We start from the raw sequence: 27256 nt of genomic DNA on the forward strand, positions 1-27256 counted from the left end.
TGGGGAAGGCCGGGATGCGTCGCTGCGTGGAAATTGCATAAGTCCCCCCCCCCCCCCGTGCATGCTGCCTGCACATGCGCGCGTGGATTATAAAGTCTGGCGCGCATGTGCGCACGTTATAAAATGGGTGCGTCCATGAGTGCGCTGCGCGCTCGCTTCTTTTAAAGTCTACCTCTAAGTCTGGTTATCTTTGGCATGGCTCCTCCCTGTACAGTAAATACTCTGATTTTACTGAAGAGTAACAACCTTTTTTTTTTTTTTTTTTTTTTTTTTAAATTTGGTTGCCAAAAGCTCAAACCCCATTGGGACCTTGGCCAGAGAGACTGGGGATGTGGCTATGCATTTCTGTATAAGGATTATTTGTACAGAAGATAAGAGCTGGACCCGCACACAAGAAAATGCAAAACAATTTAGCTTTATTTGATAACATTGTAGAAACAAACAATAACTGGATGTATCAGTCATAAGACGATACTATTAGCTTTCTTTGTACACAATGATATTTGCGTGCAACACTTTTGATTAGCAAATATATGATTAAAAAAAACATAAAAAAAGAGAAAGTGATGCTATTGGAGTCTCAGGAGATGAATGATTTGCGAAAAAGATATTTAAGGGGGTGATGCTATCAAAATCTCTGAGGGTGAATGACGTGATGAAGAGATATTAAAGGGGGAGAATGACATGGGGATGAGATATTTAAGGGAGTGATGCCATTGAAACCTATGGGGGTGAATGACATGGGGATGAGATATTTAAGGGAGTGATGCCATTGAAACCTATGGGGGTGAATGACATGGGGATGAGATATTTAAGGGGGTGATGCTATTGAAACCTATGGGGGTGAATGACATGGGGACGAGATATTTAAGGGGGTGAATGACATGGGGATGAGATATTTAAGGGGGTGATGCCATTGAAACCTATGGGGGTGAATGACATGGGGACGAGATATTTAAGGGGGTGAATGACGTGGGGATGAGATATTTAAGGGGGTGATGCCATTGAAACCTCTGGGGGTGAATGACATGGGGACGAGATATTTAAGGGGGTGATGTCATTGAAACCTCTGGGGGTGAATGACATGGGGATGAGATATTTAAGGGGGTGAATGACATGGGGATGAGATATTAAAGAGGGAGATGCCATTAAAATCTCAGTGAGTGAATGACACGGGGAAGAGATATTTAAGGGGATGATGGCACTGATGTCTCTGAAAATGAATGATAGACCAAAACTCTCTTAAGGTGCATGTCTGTACTGATAGTTACATGAATCGATAGCTACATGAATATTTTGGCTTTCCCACTCTGGAAGCTAGAGGTCTTGATGTGTTTGCAACTCACTCGTTTTCGAAGAACATGAAATCCTGGAAAACACAGAACAATATTCAGAACAGAAAGTTGCAAAATATTTTCTTCAGTTTTGTAAAGCTGGGTTTCTTTTTCAATATTTCCTGCTTCAGAGGATTTCTGACTATGGGTAACCTTGTGGCTCCAGGTCAAGCATCAGCTGATCCACTCCTGTCTTTAGCCCCAGGCATCTCTGGACTTATTCCTTTGTTTCTTCGATGCGCTAGAACTACAGATGCACTAGGAGTAAATTAAGGATTGGATTAGCTGATTTACGACGGCTGGAGCCATACGTGGCACACACACACGCCAGGTAGTGTTGCTGAGAGTAATGGAAGAATACTTGATGTTACTACTAATCATGTCTATACAGCTCCTGGATGCACACAGCATGGTACAAATATACATAAGAAATAGTCCCTTCTCCGTAGAGCTTACAATCTATTCAAGACAGGGCAAATAAGAGACTTAAGGGAGTTTAATTTATTCTGGAAAATGGTTACAAGCAACAATGGTATTTAGGCTGGATTTGAACAAGGAGTGAGATGCGCTGATTTAGAAAGTCTGTTCCAGGCATTTGGCAGAGCAAAGTGGAACGTGTGGAGTCGGTGGTGGAGGAGTAGGGCATAGGCCTGACCTGCCTGATGTGCGTAAGGAGAAATCAGAGAGGAGAGGTAGTGAGGAGCTGCAGAGCAAAGGCTCTTGTAGGTAAGAGGACTTGAATGTATGCAGGGAGCCAGTGTAGTGGCTTGAGAAGAGGGGTTATATGGGTGTAGCAGCATTGACAGAAGACAAGTTGAGTAGCTGAATGTGGGACAGATTGCAGAGGAGAGAGATGGCTCACTGGGAGACCTGTGAGGAGCAGGTTGCGGGAGGTGAGGAGAGAGTGGTTAAAGTTTTTGGTAGAGTGTTCAGAAAGCAAAAGACGGATTTTGGTGAGGACAACATGTTTTAGTAGTGATTTGGCTGTGGGTATATAAGGCCAGAGAGAGGAGTTCAACATGACCTCAAAGTGGGACCAGCAGGATAAGAGTGCTAGCCACAGAAATAGAGACAGCGGGGAGGAGGGGGGTGGGAGATGTGCTGAACACAGACCCCCACGCAGGGCATTGAGGGGCAAGGGGGAGTAACAGGAGACTACTGGTTGTCCTGTGGGGGGGAGATTCGCTTTGCTCTAATTGGGTCTTCTAGAACTTGCTCGCCTGAGTTACAGACCATCTCCAGACTTCCTCATGATCCAAACCAGGCACAGGAGCTAGAAAGGAAGCCAGAGTGAGTTGGAAGGGCGTGGAAGTGTCAGGGATGTACTCACTATGAGGAAGGTGGCTCCCAGCATCACTGCCTTCATCTTCACATCCAGGTCCACTGGAAACTGGATCCCGAAGTTGCTGGCCTTCGTAAACATCTCCTTGGCCAAGCCGCTCCACTGCTTGCTGAGTCGGCCCACTATTTGCAACTCATCAATGGTCATCACCTGGTAATGGACCAACAGGACACGTCAGAGGGAGCAGCCTAGTGATTAGATAACGGAATATCGTTCTGGCCGCCGCACGAATGTAACGCGGGGATCTCAGAGATGCAGCACTCGTTTCCCAAGTTTTAAATGTTCTTTTCTTGTCTTGTTTAATATTTTGTAGATGACTCTAGGCTCCTGGACAGCAGTGACTTAATGAGCTCCTCATCGGGAACCTTTTTTCTTAATGAATATGTAAGGGTGACCCAACGCTCTCAAACATTTCCAATGAGGTGTTAGTGATGCTCAGTCTATAATATTAAATAACACAGTTTAAAACTAAAAGTGAAGAAATTAGAAGGGTATCCTACCTGACTGTTTCCCAATCAGCCTCCTAATGCAAAAGAAACGTGCCTACCTTGAGAGTCCACCTTCAAAGTTTCCCCTTCTAGTGATAAAATTTGCTGTGCGTGAGGGGCGGGGCTTGGGACATCTTTTCAAACGATGCAACTTCAGATGGGGCCTAGGAGGCCTCAAATGGTCCTACACTGCCTCAGCTCTCAGGTTGTCGCATGGTTTCACAGAGCTCACCAAGGAACCAGACTACTAGATTTTGCCCCAGACTAATAAAAGGGCTGCAAGGAATGACCCCATTCTGCTTGTTTTGGACCAAGATGGCCAGACCTCAGCGCCGCACTGCCTCCCAGAAGCCGCACTTACCTCAAAGTTGATATCGGCACAGCATCTGCAGACACAGCAGGGGCCCACCACCTTCAGGATCGTCTCCCGGGCAGCGTTCTGAATGGAGAACTTGCCCTTACAGATGTGCCAGTTCTGGACGATGTAGCCGATAGGGACACCAGGGGGAGACTGCACCTCCATCTGGAAAAAAACCCAAAAAAATATCCCCATGAGTCACACTGAAGGAGGGAAGTAAGGGATATATTACAACGGTGCTCAGCAGCAGGATGGGTGAGGCACGTTTCCCGCGGTATGCCTCGGATATTACATCAGGAGCTAATAGGCTCCAGTGCTCCAGGCGATGGCACCAACAGTCCACTCCATAGTGGTGGTTCTGAGTTTTAGCAGATTTGTCATGAGAGGAATTGATCCAGTTTTGACCCAATGGCTCTACCAAAGGAAAAGCTGTTCTATTCCAGGGATGACTTAGAAGAAGGTGCAAAGTTTCTTCTTTCCTTTAAAATCCCACAAAGATGTGTGGGCCGGCCTGGCAGCTCAGTGGCGGTGCTGGGCTCTCCCATGCAACGAGCCTGGGTTCAATTACCCAGATTGGCCCGGGGCTGGGGGTGGCTGCCAAGGCAGCAGTCACACAGCCCTCATCATCCTGCAGGGGCGAAACCCAATGGCTTGAACTCAGGACCTGTGACTGTAGGTTCAGGAAGGAGCCCGGCTGAGGGCTGCTGCTGCGATGAATGGACCTCATAAGTTGGCAAGGGATATAGGGGGAAAAGTCCCTGCATGGTAATGTGAATGGAGATGCATGGCAGCAAATCCCAGCTCTGGTTCTGACTGAGCCCGAGTCCCAAAAGGAAGAGGAGGAAACCAGTAGGCCGAACCCTCACGCCCAAAGCAAACAAAAAAAACAAAGAATATGTTTGGTCTTCCAGCAGGATAACCATGAGGATGAGGGCTGCCAACCTTCCTAAACCGTACCACTGATGAGGAACAACTGAAAGGGTTAGGGGAAGGCTCTGCTTCCAAACCTGTCCAACTGAACTGGATTTGAATATGTGTGGGGAGGGGGTGACAGCCTCTGTGTCCCTGTGCCCATCCCCTGAGTAGAGATTTCCCAGCAACTGACCTCTTGCAGACAGCACGGGAAGCAGCACAAGCCACACTTTAAGGGCCGGTAGATGTGGATGACCTCCCGTCCGCTATGGTCCATGATCTGCATGTTAAAGGGCCGCAGGGAGCCCCAGCAGAACCTGGTGCAGCAGTCGGTGTCTTCCTTGGCAAGGAAGATTGTCTGACCCATGCTGTTTCGAACTTCATACTTGTTGTTGGTCTCACAGCCAGTCAATACTGAAAACAAGAGCACCTTAATCTAGCATCACTACCACCAATATCACCATTGCCATCATTACGGGCACCTTCCACAGTGGTTGCATCACCCCCTTTCACATCACGACCCTCACCACAGTCTCCTTTAGAGGTGCAGAGTCATCACCACCACCATCATCCTCCTCATCTTCAGTACCACCACCACCGTGATCATTACGACCACATTCATTACCTCGGTCATCACCCTCAGAAAGGCCATCACTCGACAATATGGCAAAAGCTTGACGGATGGCCATCTTATCAAACCCGCCCCCCCCCCCCCCAAGGATCTCCATATGTACGGTAACCATCCAGTACCACAGAGGTCCATATCCAAAGGGCTAGCGAGCAGCAAGTTATCCAAATATATCTGAATAACTTTATCCGTATAACTTTAGGACAACCTCTCTCTCCAATCAGACTTAGCAGCTCAACTTTAGGTAACTGGCTAAAATGTCACTGTGCCCGAGGAAACGCCCTCCAATCTCACCTGTTTTTATGTGGGCAACTTTTGTGTGGGCCACGATTTGCCCAGAAAAAAGATATCTATCTGTTCAGCGATGGTGGCAGGCGGAGTAGGTGTCATTTAAACCCAGATTTGTCTGGCTAATTCCCAAAGTTAGCTGGACAGCTCTTTTGAATATCAGCCTCTCATAATCCCCATCGCCTGCATCTAGTCCTCTTGTGCTGTGGCTAACTTTCCCTTAGCCAATATTGGAACTAGTGACTGGCTTTCACAGGAACCGACTCCACCAGCTCATCCCAATGGAGAAGGCTCCTCATTATCTACAGTATTAGAGGATTTCCTACCTTCAACCAGCTCGACTTTCTGATGGACTAAAATTTGGTCAATCTGAAATGTGAAAAACAAAACAGCATTAACCTCCATCTTACAATTGCCCTTTTCGCTCTCTGTGAAGGCCAAAGATTATTGTTATGGATTATTGGAATGTGTTGTGTTGTATTGTGTTGTGTTTTTAACTGACATGGCTTTTATGTGTGTGGTCTAGGCTTGCCAATGCAGGGGCCTACCCCCCTAAAATACATGCCAACCAACCCTGCCACCCAAGTGAATCTCCACTGCCCCTACGCCAACCCTTCAAGACCTCCACCACTACCATCCCCAGCTTGCAGGTCTCCATTTTCTCTTCCTGGCTGCCCTCATGTCTCCAAAAGCGAGAGAAGCTGCTGGTGCCAGTCCGGGGCCTGTGACAGTCGAGGACCGAGTGCAGAGCTCGTGAATCGACACTCCCATCCCCTCGCCAGCTCAGGGGGCCCCAGAAGCTCTTGCACTTTTAGAGCGATGAGCTGGAAGAGGCTGTAGAGTGGTGAGGAGAAGGACTGAATGTCTCGATGCTCGAGAGGGAGGTGGTTGGCAGACTGATGGTGAGTATATTTCAAGGTGCTGTCGGCCAGCTGGACCAGGCCAACCAAATTCCAGCTGGTTGGCAAGCAGAGTGCAGCAGCTCACCGAGCAGAGTTTAGAAGACAGATTGCAGCAAGGAAACCTCCCCCTCATGGCAGCTTTCAAGGTGACAAACATCTCTACAAGCTTTCACGTGACGACTAAGAACTAGAACTGCAGATGAGAGGGAGAGAGTGGACAGGAGGAAGAGCAACAGCCCAGCAATTAAAAAATAAGAATGATTTACAGGAGACCTGCCATCTGCCTGGATGTCGATGGGATCGATCTAAATCTGTCATTCAGGGATTACTGCAGTCCTGAGCCCACAAGGACAGATATGCAGGACAGAGTCTCAGAGCAAGGACCAAATTGTGGGCAATAAAGTAAGAGATTAGCCAGAGATGTACTGCAGACAAGAAGTTGTCAGCAGCCTGATAGGAGCCACAAGGAGGGGTGGAAGCCGACCTGCAGTAGGAGTCCCAGGAAGACTAAAGATTAAGAACGTTATTGCTGTCCCTAGGAATTAGAACTGACATTCATTGTTTGCAGTGCAGGAAGCTCTTTGGGAAGGGAAGACCCAGACCCAGCCCAGCTCGCTCAGTAGCCTGCTAGTACCAGAGAAAGGTCCATCACAGCCAGCATCCAGTTACAGGTGCAGGCAGATCCCGTAAAGCAGATCTGATTCCCGTTACTCCCTCCCAGGGATAGCGATGGCTTTCTTTAATCTACCTGGCTAATAATGGGTTATGGATGTTCCCTCCATGTGCTAGATCGTATCCTCCCGTAACAGATTCCACAGTTTGAAAAAGTACTTTCCATGATTTGCTTTGAATCTGCTGCTGGTTAGCTTCATGGCGCGTCCCCTTGTTTTAGTATTATCTGAAAGGGTCAGATGCCTTCTGAAAATCCAAATACACTAGATCAACCCGCTCGCCTTTCTCTACTTGTTCATTTACACCTTCAACCAAATCTAAAAGATTGGTAAAGCAAGATTTCCCTTTGCTAAGCAATGTTACTCATCATTATTAAGCCAGGCCTATCTACATGGCCAGTGATTTTGTTTTTAAGAATGGCTTCTACCACTTTGTCCAGCACCGATGTCAAGCTCACTAGTCTATAGTTTCCTGGATTAACCCTGGAGTTCTTTTTAAAATTCTGCATCATATTGGCCACCCTCCAGGCATTATGACTGTTTTAGATTGCTAGCAACAGGCTAGCTATTTCATCTTTTTAGTTCTTTTAGAACTCTGGAGGTAGATGCCATCTGGTCCTGGTGATTTGTTGCTCTTTTGTTTATCAGTCTGACCTATCACATCCTCCACTGTCACAGGTATTTGTTTTAGTTGCTCAGACTCTCCACCATTAAAGAAAGTTTGAGATGTGGGTATGTTCCCAACATCCTCAGAAAGTACAAAGGCAAAGAATTCATTCAGTTTTCCAGCCATTTCCTTCCCTGAGTATGTCTTTTGCCTCTCAGTCATCTAACAGCCCAACTGCCACACTTGCAAGCTTTTTGCTTTGAATGAAGTTGAAAACATTTTTATTAGTAGTTTTTGTCTTACTAGCAAGCTTTTTCTGAAATTCTCTCTTGGTCTGTCTTATTACTGTTATCATTGAACATGCTGGTGCTTATGCTCTTACCTATTTTCATCATTTGGCTCTGTTTTTCATCTTTTGAACTATGCCCTTTTAGCTTTAAATGCCTCCTTTATTCCCAAATAAACCATGCTGGCAGTCATTTTAGTCTTCTTTTAACCTTTTTAAATGCAATACAATACATTTTATCTGGGTTTCCAAAATGGTATTTTTAAACAATCTCCACTCCTCATGCAATCTTTTAACCTTTGCAACTGCTTTTAGTTTTTTTCTAAATAAATGGCCTCATTCTGTCAGTCTCCCTTTTTAAAGTTAATATGCCACAGCAGTAGTTTCATTTAATATCCTTCCTCTAGCGATTATGTTAAATTTGATTGCATCATGATCACTGTGGCATAGCTGTGCCACCACAGCATCCCCTCGCACCAGCTTGTGCGTTCCACTGAGGACTAGATCTAAAGTAGCTGCTCCATGAAGCAGACATGGCATCTAGAAACTTTACCTCTTGAGCATGTCCTAATGATACATTGACCCAGGCAGTAATCTCCCATTATTATTGTACTGCCACATGAATTTGCTTTTTTTACATTTCAGCAAGCATGTCACAGTCTGTTGACTTAAGGTAGCATCCTGGAACCATAGCTCACCTGGGTCATGTACTCCAGCCCCGGAGGAACGCCTGTGATAGGGGGCATGTACGGCACGATGACGGTGGGTGGGTCCATCTTCATGGATGACTGGGGTCCCCCCCTGGCCTGTGGTGGCTGCACCTGGATGCCCCCCGCATTGGAGGGATGGTGGCGGTCCGACTTCTCCATCACGTTCACCTCAAACGGAGAAATGGGATTACCTGATGATGAAATCGAAAGAAACAGGAAAAAAAACAACTCAGAAACCAGCGTCTTCTTGGGTTGTTTTTTTCCGAGTGCCCTTTCTAAACCAGACTGTAGGCTGTTGCTGGTTTTACTCTCCCATCCCTCTCCCCAGGGTGTGCTGGAACTTGTAGGTCTTGCCTTGCCTAGGGAGATGTAGGTGGAGGGAGGAGGAGGGATTAGTTATAAAGTATGCTAAGCGACAGTTTTTACATATTTTGTATGTAATGATGGTTGACTTTCTAAATAATTATTGAGCTTTGGGCTTTTTAGGGTTGATCAGTTCCTTTACCTGCTTTTAGTTTAATGTTTATGAACTATAATGTGGTATTTTGTGGCTATCTTTACAAGTTGTATTATGGTTAGTTATTCCCATATAATAACTGACAGGCCGATACAGAAAAACCCGCGGGAGAGCCGGCGAGCACCCGCTCTCCCCACGCGTGCCCAGGCCACTCTCCTGGGCGCGCAATTCACTAAACCGAGGCATGCAAATGAGGGCCCGCGATAAAAGGAGGCGCTAGGGACACTAGCGCGTCCCTAGCGCCTCCTTTCTCACAGAAGCGGCGGCTGTCATGGGTTTGACAGCCGACGCTCAATTTTTCCGGCGCGGGTTCTGGAGCCCGCTGACAGCCACGGGTTCGGAAAATGGACGCCGGCAAAATTGAGCGTCCGTCTTCCAACCTGCGGGCCGCGGGCAGATTTACAATTTTTTTTAAACTTTTGGAGCCTCCGACTTAATATCGCTATGATATTAAGTCGGAGGGTGTACAGAAAAGCAGATTTTTTTGCTTTTCTGTGCACTTCCCCGGTGCTGGCTGAAATTAAAATGTGCGGCTTGGCTGCACATTTTACTTTCTGTATTGCGCAGGAATGACTAATAGGGCCATCAACATGCATTTGCATGCTGCGGGCGCTATTAGTTTCGGGGGGGTTGGCCGTGCATTTTCGACGCACTATTACCCCTTACTGTAATAAGGGGTAAAAATAGCGCGGCCAAACGTGGGCTAACAGTGCGCTCCGCTGGAGTGCACTTTACTGTATCGGCCCGATAGTCACTGACGGCAGATAAAGACCAAAATGGGCCATCGAGTCTGCCTCGCAGTGATTTTATGCGCATTTACCCATAATAATTGGACACTATTGTGTTCTCAGGTTCTGACTACATTTACGTCTCTACCCCAGTTAGGGTGTCTTTTTTTTTTTTTAAATATCTTTATTGCATTTTATTGATAAACATCAGTAACTTCCACCACATTTAGTTAGACAGCAAATAACCCCTTCCCCCTCCCCCACCCACATGGTCTATCCCCCATCCCCGCCATCTTGGAACGCCCAAGCCCACTTTATAGAGCATTCTACGTCCTGGCAGCGCGAATCGACACCTCCCGCCTCTCTCTCTCCTGACATTGCAGCTGCTGATGTGAAGACAAAGTGTTAACGTAGGGTTCCCAGATGCTCTAGAATTTATATTCTGCGATTTTCTGTTTAAAATACAGAGATGGAAACTCTAAACATGTCATCTCCACTAGTTCCGCTGACCACGCCAACATTTAGCCATAAATTCAATATGCAGCGTTTAGCCACCAGCCAACATTTAAACAGGAGCAAGAGCTCTCTAGTGGGTCTCTGGAGAGCAGCTCCCAGAATCCAGAGCACTGGAGCGAGTTAACGTGACTTTATCCCAAATCGCACCCCTCTTCCCATAAACTGTGGAAGAGCCAAGCTGCTGGGCAAGATGATTGCAGGCATTTTGCTGGATATGGGGAGTGTGTCATTTTGGGCAGAATCTCAGCCACACCTAGTCAGTGGATTTCTAGATGACTGCCATGTCCCTTCCTATTGCCCCCCTCCAGGTGGTAGCTGCTGAACTATAAAGCTGATGCGTTTTTAAAGAGTGCAGGGATTTGCATAATACCGGGATTTTCTATTTAGCTTTCTGGAAAAGATGCATTCGCCTTGGGCAGGTGCCTGAGGTGCATTGCACCTCCTGAAGTTTGCAACCAGGGTCTTTTTAGAAATCAAACAGACTATAAGCTCAACAAGCAAAAGAAAACCCGGACCGGCTCAGCCTGCACTAGAAAAAAAAAGGGCCTGGGTTTAATTTCCTGACCGACGGTGCGGGGAGAGAACACATCCACGGGAAAGAAAAAAGAAAAGAGATTGGAAAAATGGCCAGATTACCGCCCTCGTTTGCAAAGCGTTTTCCCCGTAGACACAGAAGGGCAGAAAAGCCTTCGCAAATCAGGCCCTATGTTCGCAGAATCACCAGAGAGTTATTCCATTCCCCCCCACCCCCCAAAAAGAGAAGGAGAGAGAGACGGACAGAGGACAAAAAGCCACCAACTTTTCAACATTTACAATTTCTTCCAATCAAAACAGATGCCAAAAATAAACCCAGTCCCTGAATCATCCTGAAGAAACCAAATGCATCCCCTTACCCGGAGCAGAAGGGAACGTGACAGCAAATGTTCCCAGGATCAGAAAAACACCAAGGGGGAAAGGAGAAGACGAAGAGAGAGAGAGCGAGAGGGAGCGAGCCTGTGAGATGGCCCCTGGCGAAATCATTCCAAGGGCATCCTTCACCCAATGTTCTGCTTGGGAGGGAAGTCTGGAGCCCGTCACTTACCCAACGCAGCGGGGCGTACGGTTTTACCTGCAGCTGTGTGCACATCTCTTGTGTGCACACCTTACTCCCCATGCAGAAGAGGCGTGCGCACTACAACGTGCATACAGGCTAGTGGCCGCTCATGCAAATCCCATGCTAATGAGGGCATGAGCCAATACCCCCCTCCCCCCACTGCAGAGAGGGGCCTAGCGTCTTCTTAACCTGGTCAGACGTGGAGTAAGGTTTCCTGGGCTAGTGCCAGCCTATGGGCAGAAGCAGGGGTTCTGGCGCAGAGACCTGTAGTCGGGATGTGAGTGCCAGGAAGCATGCATCGAGGTCATGTTTTCTGCACGGAAGAGACTGTCATGCATGCAAAATTGCTTGATTTTTTTGGTGTGCTTAAATCACGAGTCCGAGAGACTCCTTTTTCCCCAACAGAGCTAAAATGTGCACTCAGCCTATGCAAAAGGCTGAGCGCACATTTTTAAATGGGGTTTGCATACTTTTTATTAATGACCGATGCATTAGCTCACCATTTGTTGACTGCATCTGGAGTTACCTTTTCTTTTACTGCCTGGGATAACATATAGTAACAGTAATGAGAGCAGAAAAGACCCAAATGGTCCATCCAGTCTGTCCAGCAAGCCGTGCAGGTCACCTCATGTTTCTCTTAAGGTAGCAGCTGCTGCTCTGTGCAGCTCTGAATGATTACCGTTTTGAAAATTCAGACTGTGCTGACGTGTTTTGCTTATGGACTTGGCATCAGAAGCAGTCCTGTGCTTTTTCATTCTTATGTTGTCAGTTCCCCAGACTGTAAAAGTCAGGACCCGCACTGTGATAAAAAGCAAAGCTCCTTCTCACGTTGGATCCAGAAACGGACAGATCCCCTGCCAATAACCCCGAACATCCAGTTCTTTAAACAGCTCCTGTGTACACAGCAACACCCTTGACCATGGGCGCTTTCTCCCAGTGTGAGAAGTGGAAAGAGTTGGGCAAACCACCGGGCATTTGGTGGATATCAAGCACACAAAGAAATAAACCCCCAAACCATCGCCAAAAGCCCTCAAACAACTTACAGAGAACAGGGGTGTCCCTCTGCCAAATGCTTCTCTTCTTGCTTGCTTTCGGTTCATTAGACAGGAAGGCAGCGCAACAAGAAAGGATTAAAAAAAAAAATATATATATATACCACTTCCTTGTCAAACATGTAAATGAATCTCTCAAGGGCAAACAATGTCTCCATGTGAGTTGCCTCCTGCCCCATTATGCTACAGGCGGATGATAAATATTCTAATAAAATAAATAAGACTGTTACATGGTGCAGTGAGAGAGGAACAGGGTAAATGACAGTCGATGAAGACCAAACCAGACCAACCAGTCGGCCCGGTTCTGCCTGACCACACTGCTAAGGAGATCTCCCAGCTGCCAGCGGAAGAAGCTTGACCGCCTGTAGGATATCAGGTCTCAACCAACTCCGTTTTCATTTCCTTCCTCATTGGTTCAAGGAAACAAAATTTTTGACCTAAGAATTATGAATCTTTATTTTGAATAAATAACAACCAACTATTAAATTCATGGCCAGATGAAGTAAATATAAGAACTAGCAATGGGCCGCCACCCGTCCCAACCCCTTCAGTCTGCTCAGGTTCAAGAGAGCTGAAAGTTAAAAAACATTCTGAGACCCTCTTTTTCAGCACCAGAAATTGCCTTCCAGCGTCCTGCACTTTTCCACCCACCTGACAGAACGAGAAAGAACATCTTCAGTATCTGGGAGCTGATTCAAAGAGCCACCAACCACATTCTCCACCTCCATGCCAGAGGCCCAAATCAGAAACATCTCAGGTACTTGACTGCCTTTTCATTGCCTCATGGCAACTACTGACATTCCAAGTCTTAGCTTAAGAACATAACATAAGAACCTGCCATACTGGGTCAGACCAAGGGTCCATCAAGCCCAGCATCCTGTTTCCAACAGTGGCCAATCCAGGCCATAAGAACCTGGCACGTACCCAAACATTAAGTAGATCTCAGGCTACTGATGCTGGTAATAAGCAGTGGCAACCCAGCACGAACAAATCTATGCCCGATTTTATAACATGCGCGAGCTGCCGCGCGCATGTTATAAAATCCAGGGTCGGCGCATGCAAGGGGGTGCACAATTGTGCAAGCCGAGCTGCGCAGGCTTCTTCCATTCCCTCCGAGGCTGCTCCGAAATCGGAGCGGCCTCGGAGGGAACTTTCCTTCCGCCCCCCCCTACCACCACCTTCCCCTATCTAACCCACCCCCAGCCCTATCTAAACCCCACCTACCGTTATCGTTGAAGTTACGGCTGCCTCTGGGCAGGTGTAACTTGCGCGCGCCGCCTAGCTGCCGGCGCGCCATCCCCCGGCACGGCAGCTGTTTCAGAGGACTCGGTCCCGCCCCTGGAACACCCCCGGGCTGGCACCCCGCCCATGGCCCTGCCTCCAGAACGCCCCTTTTTCGGAGCCCCCGGGACATACGCGCGTCCTGGGGCTTGCACGCGCTGCCGAGCCTATGCAAAATAGGCTCGGCATGTGCAGGGGCAGATTTTCTCAGGTTACGCGCGTAGCCTTTGAAAATCTGCCCCAAGTCAATTTGATCAATGGCAGTTTATGGACTTCTCCTCCAGGAAATTGTCCAAATCTTTTTTAAACCCAGCTATGATAACTGCCTTTCCACGTCCTCTGGCAATGAATTCCAGAACTTAATTGTGTGTTGCGTAAAAGAGAATTTTCTCTGATTAGTTTTAAATGTGCTATTTGCTAACTTCATGGAATGCCCCCTAATCCTTGCATTATCTGAAAGAGTAAATAACTGATTCATTTACCAATTTATCCTTTCATGATTTTGTAGACCTCTATCATATCCCCCCTCAGCAGTCTCTTCTCCAAGCTGAACAGCCCTAACCTCTTTAGCCTTTCCTCACAGGGGAGCTGTTCCATCCCCTTTATCATTTTGGTTGCCCTTCTCTGTACCTTCTCCATTGCAATTATATCTTTTTTGCAAGGCAGTGACCAGAATTGTACACAGTATTCAAGGTGCGGTCCCACCATGGAGCGATACAGAGGCATTATGACATCCTCTGTTTTATTTGCCACTCCCTTCCTAATAATTCCTAACATTCTGTTTGCTTTGACTGCCGCAGCTCACTGAGCCGATGATTTCACTATGAAGCTTAGATCTCTTTCCTGGGTTCTAACTCCTAATGTGGAACCTAATATTAGGCCAGATTTTAAAAGGGTTCCGCGCTTAAGTTAAGCGCGGAACCCTTAAAAAAAAACAAAACCTGCGCGCACCGAGCCTATTTTGCATAGGCTCGGCGGCGCGTGCAAGCCCCGGGACACGCGTAAGTCCCGGGGCTTTGCTAGGGGGGCGTTCCAGGGAGCATGGTGCCGGCCCGGGGGCGTTCCGGGGGCATGACCGAGGCCTCTGGACCAGCCCCCGTGTCGGGTGATGGCGCGGCAGCGGGCCATCGGTGCGTGCGAGTTACACCTGCTTCGAGCAGGCGTAACTTGTGCGATAAAGGTAGGGGCGGGGGTTAGATAGGGCCGGGGGGGTGGGTTAGGTAGGGGAAGGGAGAGGAAGGTGCGGGGGCGTGGAAGGAAAGTTCCCTCCGAGGCCGCTCGGATTTCGGAGCGGCCTCGGAGGGAACGGGCAGCGCGCGCAGGGCTCGGCGCGCGCAAGTTGCACAAATGTGCACCCCCTTGCGGGCGCCGACCCCGGATTTTATAAGATACGCGCGCGCACCGTTTTTTAAAATGTACCCCATTGTGTAACTACAACATGGGTTAGTTTCCCTATGTGCATCGCTTTACATTTGTCCACATTAAATTTCATCTGACATTTGAATGCCCGGTATTGCAAGGTCCTCCTGCAATTTATCATAATCTGCTTGTGATTTAACAAATATAAATAATTTTGTGTCATCTGCAAATTTTGTTACCTTACTGGTCGTATCCTTTTCTAGATCATTTATAAATATATTAAAAAGCACCAGTCCAAGTATAGTAACCTGAGGCACTCCACTGTTTATCTTTTTCTACTGAGAAAACTGACCATTCAATCCTACTCTCTGTTTCCTGCCTTTAACCAGTTTGTAATCCATGAAAGGACATCGCCTCCTATCCCATGATGTTTTTAGTTTTCTTAGAAGCCTCTCATGAAGGACTTTGTCAAACACCTTCTGAAAATCCAAATACACCACATCTACCGGTTCAGCTTTATCCACATGTTTATTAACCCCTTCAAAAGATGTAGCAGATTTGTTAGGCAAGACTTCCCTTGGGTAAATCCATGCTGGCTGTGTCCCATTAAATAATGTGTATCTATATATTCTGTGATTTTATTTTTTTCCCAGCACTGAAGTCAGGCTCACCAGTCTATAGTTTCCCAGATCACCTCTGGAGCCCTTTTTTCAATATTGGGGTTATATTGGCCACCCTCCAGTCTTCAGGTACAATGGACGATTTTGATGATAGGTTACAAATTAGTAGTAATAGATTTTGAAATTTAATTTTTTAGTTCTTTCATAACCCTGGGGTATATACCATCCCGTCCAGGTGATTTGCATCTCTTCAGTTCGGCATTCTTGCCTATTGCATCTTCCAGGTTCACAGTGATTTGGTTCAGTTCATCTGAATCTTCACTCTTGAAAACCCTCTCTGGAACAGGTATCTCCCCAACATCCTCATTAGTAAACACCAAAGCAAAGAATTTGTTTATTCTCTCCACAATGGCCTTAACTTCCCTAAGTGCCCCTTTAACTCATCGATCATCTAATGGTGCGACCGACTCCCTTGCAACTTCCTGCTTCAGATATATTTTTTAAAGTTTTTATTAGGAGATTTTGCCTTTACAGGCAGCTTCCTTTCAAATTCTCTCTTACCCTGTCTTATCAGTATTTTACATTTAACTTGCCAATGCTTAGGCTTTTTCCTATTTTCTTCAGATGGATCTTTCTTACAGTTTTTGAAGGAAGGTTTTTTTTTTTTGGCTAAAATAGCCTTTTTCACGTCACCTTTTAACCAAGCCAGCAGGCACTTGGCCTTCCTTCCACCTTTCTTAATGTGTAGAATACATCTGGACTGCACTTCTATGATGGTATTTTTAAACAATGTCTACACTTATTATAAACTCTTAACCTTTGCAGCTACACCTTTCAGGTTTTTTTTTTATCTTCCTCATTTGATCAAAGTCTACCTTTTGAAGTTTAGTGCTAGAACTGTAGATTTACATATTGTCCCCTTTCCAGTCATTAATTCAAAATTAATCATGTTATGATCATTATTGCCAAGTGGCCACACCATCATTATCTCTCTCACCAAATCCCGCATTCCACTAAGAATTAGATCTATAATTTCTCCCTCTCTCATCGGTTCCTGAACTAATTGCTACATAAAGCTGTCAGTTATTCCATCCAGGATCTTTAGCTCTTTACATTTACCCAGGCAATATTGGGGTAATTGAAATCTCCCATTATTACTGCACTACCAATTTGGTTAGTGTCCCTAATTTCTCTTAGCATTTCACTGTCCATCTCATCATTTTGGCCAGGTGGATAGTAGTATACTCCTATCGCTATACTCCTCCCCAACACACAAGGGATTTCTATGCATAAAGAATCGATTGTGCATTTAGTTTATTGCAGGATCCTTATCCTATTGTCCTATGTCATTGGTGCCCAGGCCAACCAGCTCCTCCCCAGCACTATCTAAAAACTTATCTAGGTAAATTACCAAGCAATCCTCATGTCCACCAGGAATGTAGCTATCTACATTCTTAAAAATCTAATCACCAGTTGTGATGACCAACTTAAGCTTTCCCTCCTAGGCAGTAATCCTGGAAGACTTGTCCTCCATGTGAGAGGATAATGCACCACCTGGACAGCAGGTCCTTGCTACAGGATCACTTCTTGCTATACCAGGGTGAATCTCTCCGATCAGGTGACTTTCTCCTCCAAGGCAGCACTGGGGCTGTCAGACTGGAGTTGGGACTTGGCTTCTATGTCCCTGAAGGTCTCCTCAATAAACAGTACCTGTCTGCTTCAGCTCCTCCAGGTCTGCTACTCTAGCCTCCAGAGATCAGACTTGTTTTCTGAGAGCTATGAGCTCTTTGCACCAGGTACCCACATATAACCTCTGGTCACAAAAATCATACATGTGACACTTGGTGCAAAAGACTAGAAAGCCTCCATCTCACTGCTGGACTGTTGCCTTCATCATTTATTTATTTAAATTATTTTACTATACCGATACTCAAGAAGAGATCTTATCGTACCGGTTTACAATAGAACAGGGGGAAACCAATTAACAACTATATAGAAGGTAAAGTTACATTAAACAGGGAGCGAAAACATGGGAGCTGGAAGACAGGAAAGATTTAAAACGATAACAACTGGAGAGTGATAAAATAGTCAATGAAAAACAATAGAATAGCGAGACATAAACAGATTGATTGAGCTCGGCTGTAGATTTATCTTAGGTGATTATTAACTTAATATATCTTGTGGAAGGAGGAAACAAGGAGAGGTAAGCAGGGGGGGTGGTGGTGGCAGGGCAGGGACTAAGACGGGGAGGAGTTAGGGAAGAGGTCGGAGAGTGAGAGTCAATGTTGGTTGATAAAAGTTCCTTCAATGGTAAGCTTGTGTGAACAGCCAGGTTTTCAGTTTCTTTCTGAAGGAGAGATGGCATTGTTCCTGGCGTATATCTGGGGGAAGCGATAATATTGTTGAGTTCCTAGTTAAGTTTAGGTTGCTAAGGGAGTAGGGATGAGAAATTAGAATCCTTTAAATGTATGTGGTGTACTTGCTGTTAATCTGTTAATATGAAAGGGGATAATTAAACTCTTGATAAGGGCTGGGGAAATCCTGTATTTTAGATAAAACCTTCATTGATTTTTAATGAGAAAGTGTCTCTTGCTTAGAAAAACAAAAAATGAGCTAGGGGTGGGAGGGAGGGAAATAGGGACACTAGAATTACTTACCTTATATTAGCTTTTTATTTCAGGCACACACACTAAGGAATATACTCCACTATTTCACCTTTCCCTAACTGCTCCAGGTGGGGCACAACATGCTAAAACATAACACTGATACAAAAGTACACCATAAAACAAACTCAATTAAAGTAAAGTAGCAATAGCAATATGTTAACAATAAACACTAGAAATGCATAAAATTAACATCTAACATAAAATTCCATTATGGAACAACCATAAACAGTTATGTACAATAACACTATCATAAAAATGTGACAACCCAGCCTGCCCCCTTCCAGAACAGCCACACTATAGATATGTAGTCACTGAAATTAACTAAATGCCTTTGACAACAACCAACCCTTTACAGTTTTCCTAAAGACCAGATAGTCCTGCAATGACCTTCTCTTATAAGGCAATAAATTCCATAGATATGACCCAGTGCGACTGAAGTCCCTAACACGTGTCTTTTTCAAATGGGCACCCTTCAGTGCCTGGGACAAGGGTAATGTCCAGGTGACTCAATAAAAAAAAAAAAAGAGATCCAAGGTTGTAAACAATCTGTACTGCGACCACTAACTTTGAAAACAGGTTGCAAATCCTTAAACTGGGTGTGCAGGCCACTGGACGTCCCGGTAATGACTTGAAAGTAAGGGTCATTGGCTCACCACAGACAGTGAGCTACCACATCTTGAAGCAGCTGTAGGGCGTCCTAGAAGGAGACTATTGCAGCAGTCCAGGTGCGTAAGAACCAGTTGCCTGAACCACCTTTCTTAGCTGGCCTTGTTCTAAATATGGCTCAGCGTAACGTATGTGTCGCAACTGTGGAAAGCAAGAGGAAGAAACAGCAGCATGGATACAAGGAATCCTCCAAAGCTTACTGCCATTTAATACTCCTAAATTCCTGACCTATCAACTAACTAAACCAGGTATAGTAAGTGTTACAAGTGCTATCATACGAGTAACCATAAAATGATGTAGTGTTAGTTCTTCCAATACCTTGCCAGAGTCATCCCTGCCGATCCACAACAGATTTGTTTACATTTTTAGCTGTAGCGCATTCCTTCCCCCCCATCTCTTTTCCATGTCGCCCGTCGTCCCTGCCACCGCCGACTCTGGCTCTCTCATCACCCCGTCTCTTCCCCTACTGCTCCCTCCTATCTCCCTCCTCCTACTTTCAGACAGCCCATGCTCGCGACCTGTTGACTTCAGGGAGAAAGAATAAAAAAGAAAAGAAAAGAAAACCAAAACTTCCAGCATGACCCCCCCCCAAAAAAAAAATCTGCCAAAAGTAGCATTTGCAAAACAGATCAGGAGACTGAACTATCATGAGTAGAGCAGTGCTGTCAATTATTACACACAATTTCATATATATATATATATATATATATATATATATATATAAATTAATTTTCTAAATTAACAATACAAGAGCCTCTTCTTACAGTAATCCAACTGCTAATTAACAGAAACAAAATATGAAAGGATAACAGAGAATACAGATAATAAATTTAAGCAGCACTAATTAAAGTCCATAAAAGGTGGAGGAGATCCAGAAGTTCCAAGCCAGAACACTTAATAAAGAAAACAAATGTAGAAATCTCACAAGAAGGAAAGCAGGTTCATTATATCTCAGACTAAGCACTCTAGATGCCTTGCGATAACTTCTTAAAATCGAAAAAGGAAGGCAACGGGTCGCATTCAAAGAAAATATACTTAACATTCTCATCTGTAATCTACAAGGAAGTCTAATGACACACCGAACGCCAAGAGCAATGGCCTCCTGGCGCATTGCCAGAAATCTCTTTCTACCAGCCCGAGTGGCCCTAGAAAGATCTGGAAAAAATCCAAACTTTATGTCCAAAGGAAAGAGCAGCTCTGCGCCTAAAACAGAATTTAAAAGACGGTGTCACGATCCTGAGAGAAGGCAAAAGTCACTAATAATGTCCCTCTAGATGAAAACACCACGTCTGCAGATCTATCCCAAAAATGCAGTCAAATCTAAGCTATCAACGTGTTCTGACGCTTGAGGCATTTCATTCCATCCTTCACTCATAACTAACGGCAAAAAAAAAAAGGCCTTTGTGATAGGAGGTAAAGCGTCTTCACCAAACACTCCTCAAAAGTATCAACAGGAGCAGACAAACTCAGTTGACGGAAGTTTAACACTCTGGTAGACTTAAATATTTGGAAGCATTCTCCAGATTTTCCAGCTTTCATTGTGTGAATATGTTATGTTTGACCAATTCAGGGGGTTATTTTCCAATCCGCGAAAGGCCATTATCGCATGCGTTAGGGCCTTATCGGACGCAATAATAGCCGTATTGCAGTGGTAGCATTCAAATTAGGTGGAGGGGAGGAGTTAGAGAGGGGATTAGGAAAATAGGCCGGTGGCACTGCTGCCGGCGATAATGTTCTAAACATTTTACGGTGGCCTGCGATAGTGTGCAGCATGGCCGCACCGCGGCAGGTAAAACCGCACCGCCATGGGGCAGCCGGCTGCCCGACCGCCCCCTTCTTCTCCCCCTGCCCCCCTTTACCGCCGCGTTCATCATTCCGCAAGGAATTAAGTGTTACAAGAGCTATCATACAAGTAACCATAAAATGATGTCGTGTTAATTCTTCCAATACCTTGCCAGAGTCATCCCTGCCGATCCATTCCACAAGGAATGATGAACCCTGGCCTCAGTTTGTATAGTCTCTATAGCATTTGAACAATTTTCTATAGAGCAGCAGTCTTTTCTTGAGAAACTTCCAGAGATCTCTGGCTAGATCGCAAACTTGTGTGAACATCCATGGTAAGAGCAGATAGAGTGTGTATGAATATGCTTAGTGCAGGTGACGTCAGCCCTCAGCAATCGAAACTTACAGCAGACTGATTTCCTGGAAATTACCAACAAGTGTAAATGGCAGAAAAAGCATCCTAGTAACAGAGCACATATACATGCCCAAATTTAATAATTGGTCATAAGGTAAGGGGCAGGCAAACGCGGACATCTGTTGATTGGCTGAAGGCAATCCCTTATAAAGCTGTGCACTAGCAGAGGAGCGCTGAGCAGGGTTTGGGCATGCACCATTTGCTTTGTAATGCCTGCTGCTTCTGGAGAAACCACGCCTTTCTCCAAAATAAACTTCTCACTTTTTTTGACTCTTAAAGCTGGTCTTTATTGGTCTCTCTAGACAGGGGTTTATATTCAAGTGGAAATTGAAAATTCTAATATGGCCAGAGAGTTCACAAAAAATCCAGTGTTACAACACTAGGTCTAGGCAGAGGAGAGTGGACAGCTTGGTTGGGAGCAATAGCTGAAAATTTTACCCCTATCAGGGGGACCACCATACCAGCGACACCCACTAAAGCCCCCGGCTCCGACATCTCCTGCTGCTCTTCGGGTAAGATCATCCTGCACGGCGTCACATTGACGCGACCCTCTGGGGAGAAGACGGAGCAGGGCCCTCAGCTGACGCAGACGTCGACCCTGCTACCGGGATCAAAGCTGATGACGGTGGTGCACCACCTTCGCTGTTCCCGGGACGCAAGGGAGGATGAACCGCTGCTGCACCCAGAGGAGATGATTCGACATCGGAACGGAGGTCAACTGGTGAACCTCCATTCAATGACAAGCCACTGAACCTGCATTAACCAAGGAAGCTCCTATGGTCTGCTATTACGTAGGAGCACACTTGGGCAAGACTGAAGGAGCTGCCCAGGGTCTATGCCTCTTCACCATTGGGAAGAAAACCAGCACTTAGGAAAAGAAATCGGCAGAGAGCTCCCAGTGCGTCCTTCCTTCAAATCGCCAACTTGGATCTCTCCCAATTTCATATATAATTGAAAACTTTCAAAAGTTGCCTAACCCAATCTTTCAACTGAAAACAAGGGGATATTTTTCTTCCTTTCTCAGTCACTGCTTGGTTTTTATTTTGCTCTTTCCTCCGACTTTCAGACGCCCGAACCCCTACGGTCCTGCTTCCTTGAGGACCAAGCTCTGCGCTCATGCAAGGACGCACTGCTGACCCCTACCTTCACTTTCCAGAGCCCAAACTGGCCAAAACCAAGCACGGGCAGTTTTCTTGTTCTGCCCCTAAATAACTGAAGATGCCCCTGAGGCAGGGGCTTCTGCTTATTGTTTATCTTTTCTTAAATGTATCTGTGAGGTATTTCTACAACTTGGCACATTTTTCGCTATTTGGATTAAGTTTGCAATGGCTGTTCCAGTACTGCATGGTTTTAGTTCAATGCAGTTTTTTCCTTTTCCTGCTCTCTCTCAATCTGTCTCCACCCTTACTGCCTCTCTCTCACCTCCTATGGTCCCTCCCCACCACCTTCCGGTTACCAGTCTGGTGTTTCCCAACCTCTCCTGGAGGCGCACCTAGCCCATCTGATTTCAGGACAGCCAAAATGAATACGCACAGGACAGATTTGCATGCTCTCAGTTCTAATCCCTGGCTGGGGTGAATGGCTTTATCTCCCTGTGGGAAGAGCTGCAGAGGTTAAGCTCCACGCTCGTGCCAGCAGGCCATGCACCTCTTCCGCGCCAAAACAACCCCAAAATAACACAGTATTAAGCAGCAAGCGAACGCCCTACAGTGTGAATCCGACCTGTTCTGCAGGTTGCAGTATCCCATAGTGCATGAGGTCGAGCAGTAACTCGAGATCCATGGCAATTAATCCTCCTTCTGAATGCCCTGCCAACGGGACAAGGAAAAAACACCCGACGTGCCTCTGCAGCCAGTTCTGCAGCACAGTAACAACTTTCCCTCCCAGGCCCTAAATCTGGCAATGGCCCCCACGTCCCTGGGTCTGTACTGTGGCGGCACGTTGAGCTTCCCAGATCCCTCCTCCAGACAAGACGGTCTAGAAAGCTCACGTTCCTCACTGGTTCTGGACAACGCTCAGGTAGCCCACTCAAAGTCCATCTTCTTCAGGATCGACACAACTCTCAAATCTGTTTCATCTCTTACCCTCCAATCCGGACATGGTGGTTTCTGCTGCACTGCTTTCCCTTCTCTTGGAAGCAACACATCTCTTCTGCCCCTCTCAGCTGTGGTGGCGGGGCCCTCCCTTCACTGGCAGCATTGGTGGTCTTGGTGGGGCCCTCTCCCTGTCAGAGGCAGTAGCTGGGCTCTGTACCGATGGCGGTGCTGCAGCCAGCAGCCTTCCATCCGTGGCACCTAGAGAGCAGCCGTGGCACCGGCACCTAGAGAGCAGCATGTAAAAGCTGAGATAGAGCTATGCCTCACGTAAGCCAATACAATTCTAGCTACTCTACAAGAAATGGTTCATCACCAGGGTAGTCTCTGGATAAACCAATACCCAGGATATCCACCCTTCCCTTTTGGGCTTCTATGCTGGTTCAAAAGAGCAGCCTGGCAGATCAGGAGGCGAAGTTAGTACCACAAAACCGGATGGCAACTGCATGCACCTTATAGGTTTCTTCCAAACCAGCGAGCAGGATTGTTGATTAACAGAGTTGGAAGAACGGCCTGCCCAATTCTTGGGGTTGGATGTGGGTTTGCAGATCCCCATTGGAAGAAGAAAAAATCCTACGGGCTCTGCTTGGGAGTGGAAGTTCACATGGACAGCGCTGAAAAGGGCCAGGAGCCACCTAAGCTGACCTCGGAGTGGACTCAAATGGACAGTCTAATCCTCCCCGTTATTTGGAGCAAAGTTGCTTCCTCGGAAATAAATACCTGCTCTCCCTGCTTTCCTGACCTGCGCTAAAGGTTTTGCTAAAAAGGGAATTTCACATTTGAGAGCAAATGGCTCAGCCAGCGCTGCTGCTGCTGTGTTTTAACCTGATGTGAAGCCTCCAGAGGCTGCAAAGTGCAGATAATTACAACCTTGCAATTATCCTGAACAAAGCAAGGTGTTTGCTATGAGCTCGCAGAGCCTTATCCTTGAATGGCATTGTGTTGTACATTTCGGTTATTAACTCGCAGAGAGTCGTGGCCCTTAATGGATGAAAGGGCCCGTCGAAAATAATGGAATTAAAAAAAAAAAAAGGTATTTATGTATGCAGAGCCAGTCCCTTGCCATCGGTAACAATAGGAAGGTTGGAAATTAGAGGCCGGCGAGCCAGACTTCAGTGAAGGAGAAGCAAGAGCAGTATTTTGAAATTCACAGGCCGCAGGATCCGAGGCAGCGTGGTTACAGCAGGGGGAGAGTGACTCGGATAAATCTGATCAGATTTCATAGGCCAGGAGAGTCCAGAGCATTAGATCAGGGGCCGGTGCTGAAGGTGGTGTCCTGGGATTTCAGCAAAGCTTCTGAGGCTGTCCCGTACATAGAAACACCGAGCGACGGGGCTCAAAGCAGCGAAGTGGATTAGAAATTGGTTGAGGGACAGAGGAGCCCGAAATTTAGGCCCTGAAAGGTGGGCAGATGTGGGGGTGGAGTTAGGGCGGGATTTTCAGCACTTAGCCTTCTAATCATTGACCTAGATTTAGGAACCTCAGTTAGGCGCCTAGGTTGAGGTGACTTTTCAGCTGGAGCAGCTTAAGCTCCTCACGTCAGCTGAAAACAGGAGATCGCGTTCAAGGCGCGAAGCAAATACTTGGGCCGCACAGGTGATGCCTCGGAACTTCTCACACTCGCAGCTGGGGTCCAAATGGCCGAGGCCAAGGTCAGAGGGAAAAGGAAAAGTCTTCAGCACCTCTCTGGTGCTGGCAAGAAACTTCCTCCTCCTCGAGCTTCCCGTTGATTTGCCGAGGCCTGCGGAGGAATCGGATGGAAATTTTCAAGAAGGGGAGCCTTCTCACTTCACAATAGCCCAGGGATCCTGAATGTACCTTGGACAATGCCTGTTGAGGGTTTTGGCCCATTGTGAACGAGGAGCTCCGAGGAGTCTGATGGTAGCCAAGATGTGCATTGGCCGGAGGCCACCAGCTCATTTCAGACAGGGCACTCTGGCCAGGCTTGAACCTAAAGGTGATGCTGTGACCATTCCCCTGAGCCTTCCAGTCCAGTGGGGAGAGCCGAGGTGACGCTTCCTCACCGCATGCCCCCCACCACCACCACCATAAGAACATAAGAAAATGCCATACTGGGTCAGACCAAGGGTCCATCAAGCCCAGCATCCTGTTTCCAACAGTGGCCAATCCAGGCCATAAGAACCTGGCAAGTACCCAAAAACTAAGTCTATTCCATGTAACCATTGCTAATGGCAGTGGCTATTCTCTAAGTGAACTTAAAAGCAGGTAATGGACTTCTCCTCCAAGAACTTATCCAAACCTTTTTTAAACACAGCTATACCAACTGCACTAACCACATCCTCTGGCAACAAATTCCAGAGTTTAATTGTGCGTTGAGTAAAAAAGAACTTTCTCCGATTAGTTTTAAATGTGCCCCATGCTAACTTCATGGAGTGCCCCCTAGTCTTTCTACTATCCGAAAGAGTAAATAACCGATTCACATCTACCAGTTCTAGACCTCTCATAATTTTAAACATCTCTATCATATCCCCCCTTAGCCGTCTCTTCTCCAAGCTGAAAAAAGTCCTATCCTCTTTAGACTTTCCTCATAGGGAAGCTGTTCCATTCCCCTTATCATTTTGGTAGCCCTTCTCTGTACCTTCTCCATCGCAATTATATCTTTTTTGAGATGCGGCGACCAGAATTGTACACAGTATTCAAGGTGAGGTCTCACCATGGAGCGATACAGAGGCATTATGACATTTTCCGTTTTATTCACCATTCCCTTTCTAATAATTCCCAACATTCTGTTTGCTTTTTTGACTGCCGCAGCACACTGAGCAGACGATTTCAATGTGTTATCCACTATGACACCTAGATCTCTTTCTTGGGTTGTAGCACCTAATATGGAACCCAGCATTGTGTAACTATAGCAAGGGTTATTTTTCCCTATATGCATCACCTTGCACTTATCCACATTAAATTTCATCTGCCATTTGGATGCCCAATTTTCCAGTCTCACAAGGTCTTCCTGCAATGTATCACAATCTGCTTGTGATTTAACTACTCTGAACAATTTTGTGTCATCTGCAAATTTGATTATCTCACTCGTCGTATTTCTTTCCAGATCATTTATAAATATATTGAAAAGTACTTCTGTGTTTGACTAGAGTGGACAGATGAACAGAAGCTCACCCTAAACAGGCAGAGCAGCTCCCAGGGTGGAGGAACAGACGTCCTCTGTATGATAAACAAGGTTTCTACTGACCCGAGATTAAAGTTAGGGCAGTGTCTGTGTCAGTCCACTTCAATGCACAAAAATAAAAGTCAATAAACAAAAAAACAAAACTATATTATATATATATATATATATATATATATATATATATATATAATATATATATAGTGCTATCTTTAGGTCAAAGTAACAGACAGATTGATATCCTTATCTCGCTGTCCCCCCACCGCTGCCCAGCTCCTTAGCAAACTTTAAAATATTTCTAACCTGTGTGTGGCTGTCTTCTGCTTTCTCTCCTCTGCTCTCCCTCGGCCCTCTGCTTCCTGCTCCAGCCCCACCTCTCCCAGGTAGCTTGAATGAAAGAGGAGGGGAGGGGAGGGGGTAGGCTTGGAAGCTGTGCGCGGTCATTTTTATTTCGTTTCCAAGGCAGTAAGCTAATAATATGCTCCAAAGTGCACACAAACTCCAGCTAAAATGTTCGCTTAGCCTTTTGCATAACTCAGGAGAGGCTGCGCCATGAGCACAAGTTTACAATAAGCACGCGGCGCTGCAATAAGTGGAACTCACGAGTGTGATAAAAATAAAAGCATAAAACTGAAAACTAGAGAGTTTACATTTAATAACACGGGCATGCTGGGACTTGCAGAATTCCTCCCAGCTGCCCTCATAATTCACGCATATCCAGCATAGCTCTCTGCTTCAACGGCAGGGGAGAAAGTCTGATACTTCACTTTCAATGCATATCCAGCATAGCTCTCTGCTTC

At 46.2% G+C, this 27256-nt stretch overlaps 1 protein-coding gene across 4 annotated transcripts; it reads right to left on the reverse strand.

The window, feature by feature from the left end:
• Nucleotides 1-395: 395 nt before the first annotated feature.
• Nucleotides 396-27256, reverse strand: LOC115078255 (phospholipid scramblase 1-like). 4 transcript variants are annotated; one of them, XM_029581056.1, is made up of 8 exons: nucleotides 26760-27255; nucleotides 12424-12468; nucleotides 8515-8717; nucleotides 5677-5719; nucleotides 4628-4848; nucleotides 3526-3687; nucleotides 2665-2826; nucleotides 396-1369 (listed from the first exon to the last, which is right to left on the reverse strand). In XM_029581056.1, exons 3-8 carry the CDS (start codon nucleotides 8683-8685, stop codon nucleotides 1343-1345), a joined length of 786 nt encoding a protein of 261 aa, XP_029436916.1. In that variant the 5' UTR covers nucleotides 8686-8717; nucleotides 12424-12468; nucleotides 26760-27255; the 3' UTR covers nucleotides 396-1342. The 4 variants fall into 4 exon arrangements, with proteins under 4 accessions (XP_029436916.1, XP_029436917.1, XP_029436915.1 ...); XM_029581057.1 differs by lacking the exon at nucleotides 12424-12468 and having other exon boundaries at nucleotides 26760-27256; XM_029581055.1 differs by lacking the exon at nucleotides 26760-27255 and having other exon boundaries at nucleotides 12424-12537.

This window comes from Rhinatrema bivittatum, chromosome 16 (assembly GCF_901001135.1).
Source record: "Rhinatrema bivittatum chromosome 16, aRhiBiv1.1, whole genome shotgun sequence".
In the NCBI taxonomy this organism is placed as follows: Eukaryota; Metazoa; Chordata; class Amphibia; order Gymnophiona; family Rhinatrematidae; genus Rhinatrema; species Rhinatrema bivittatum.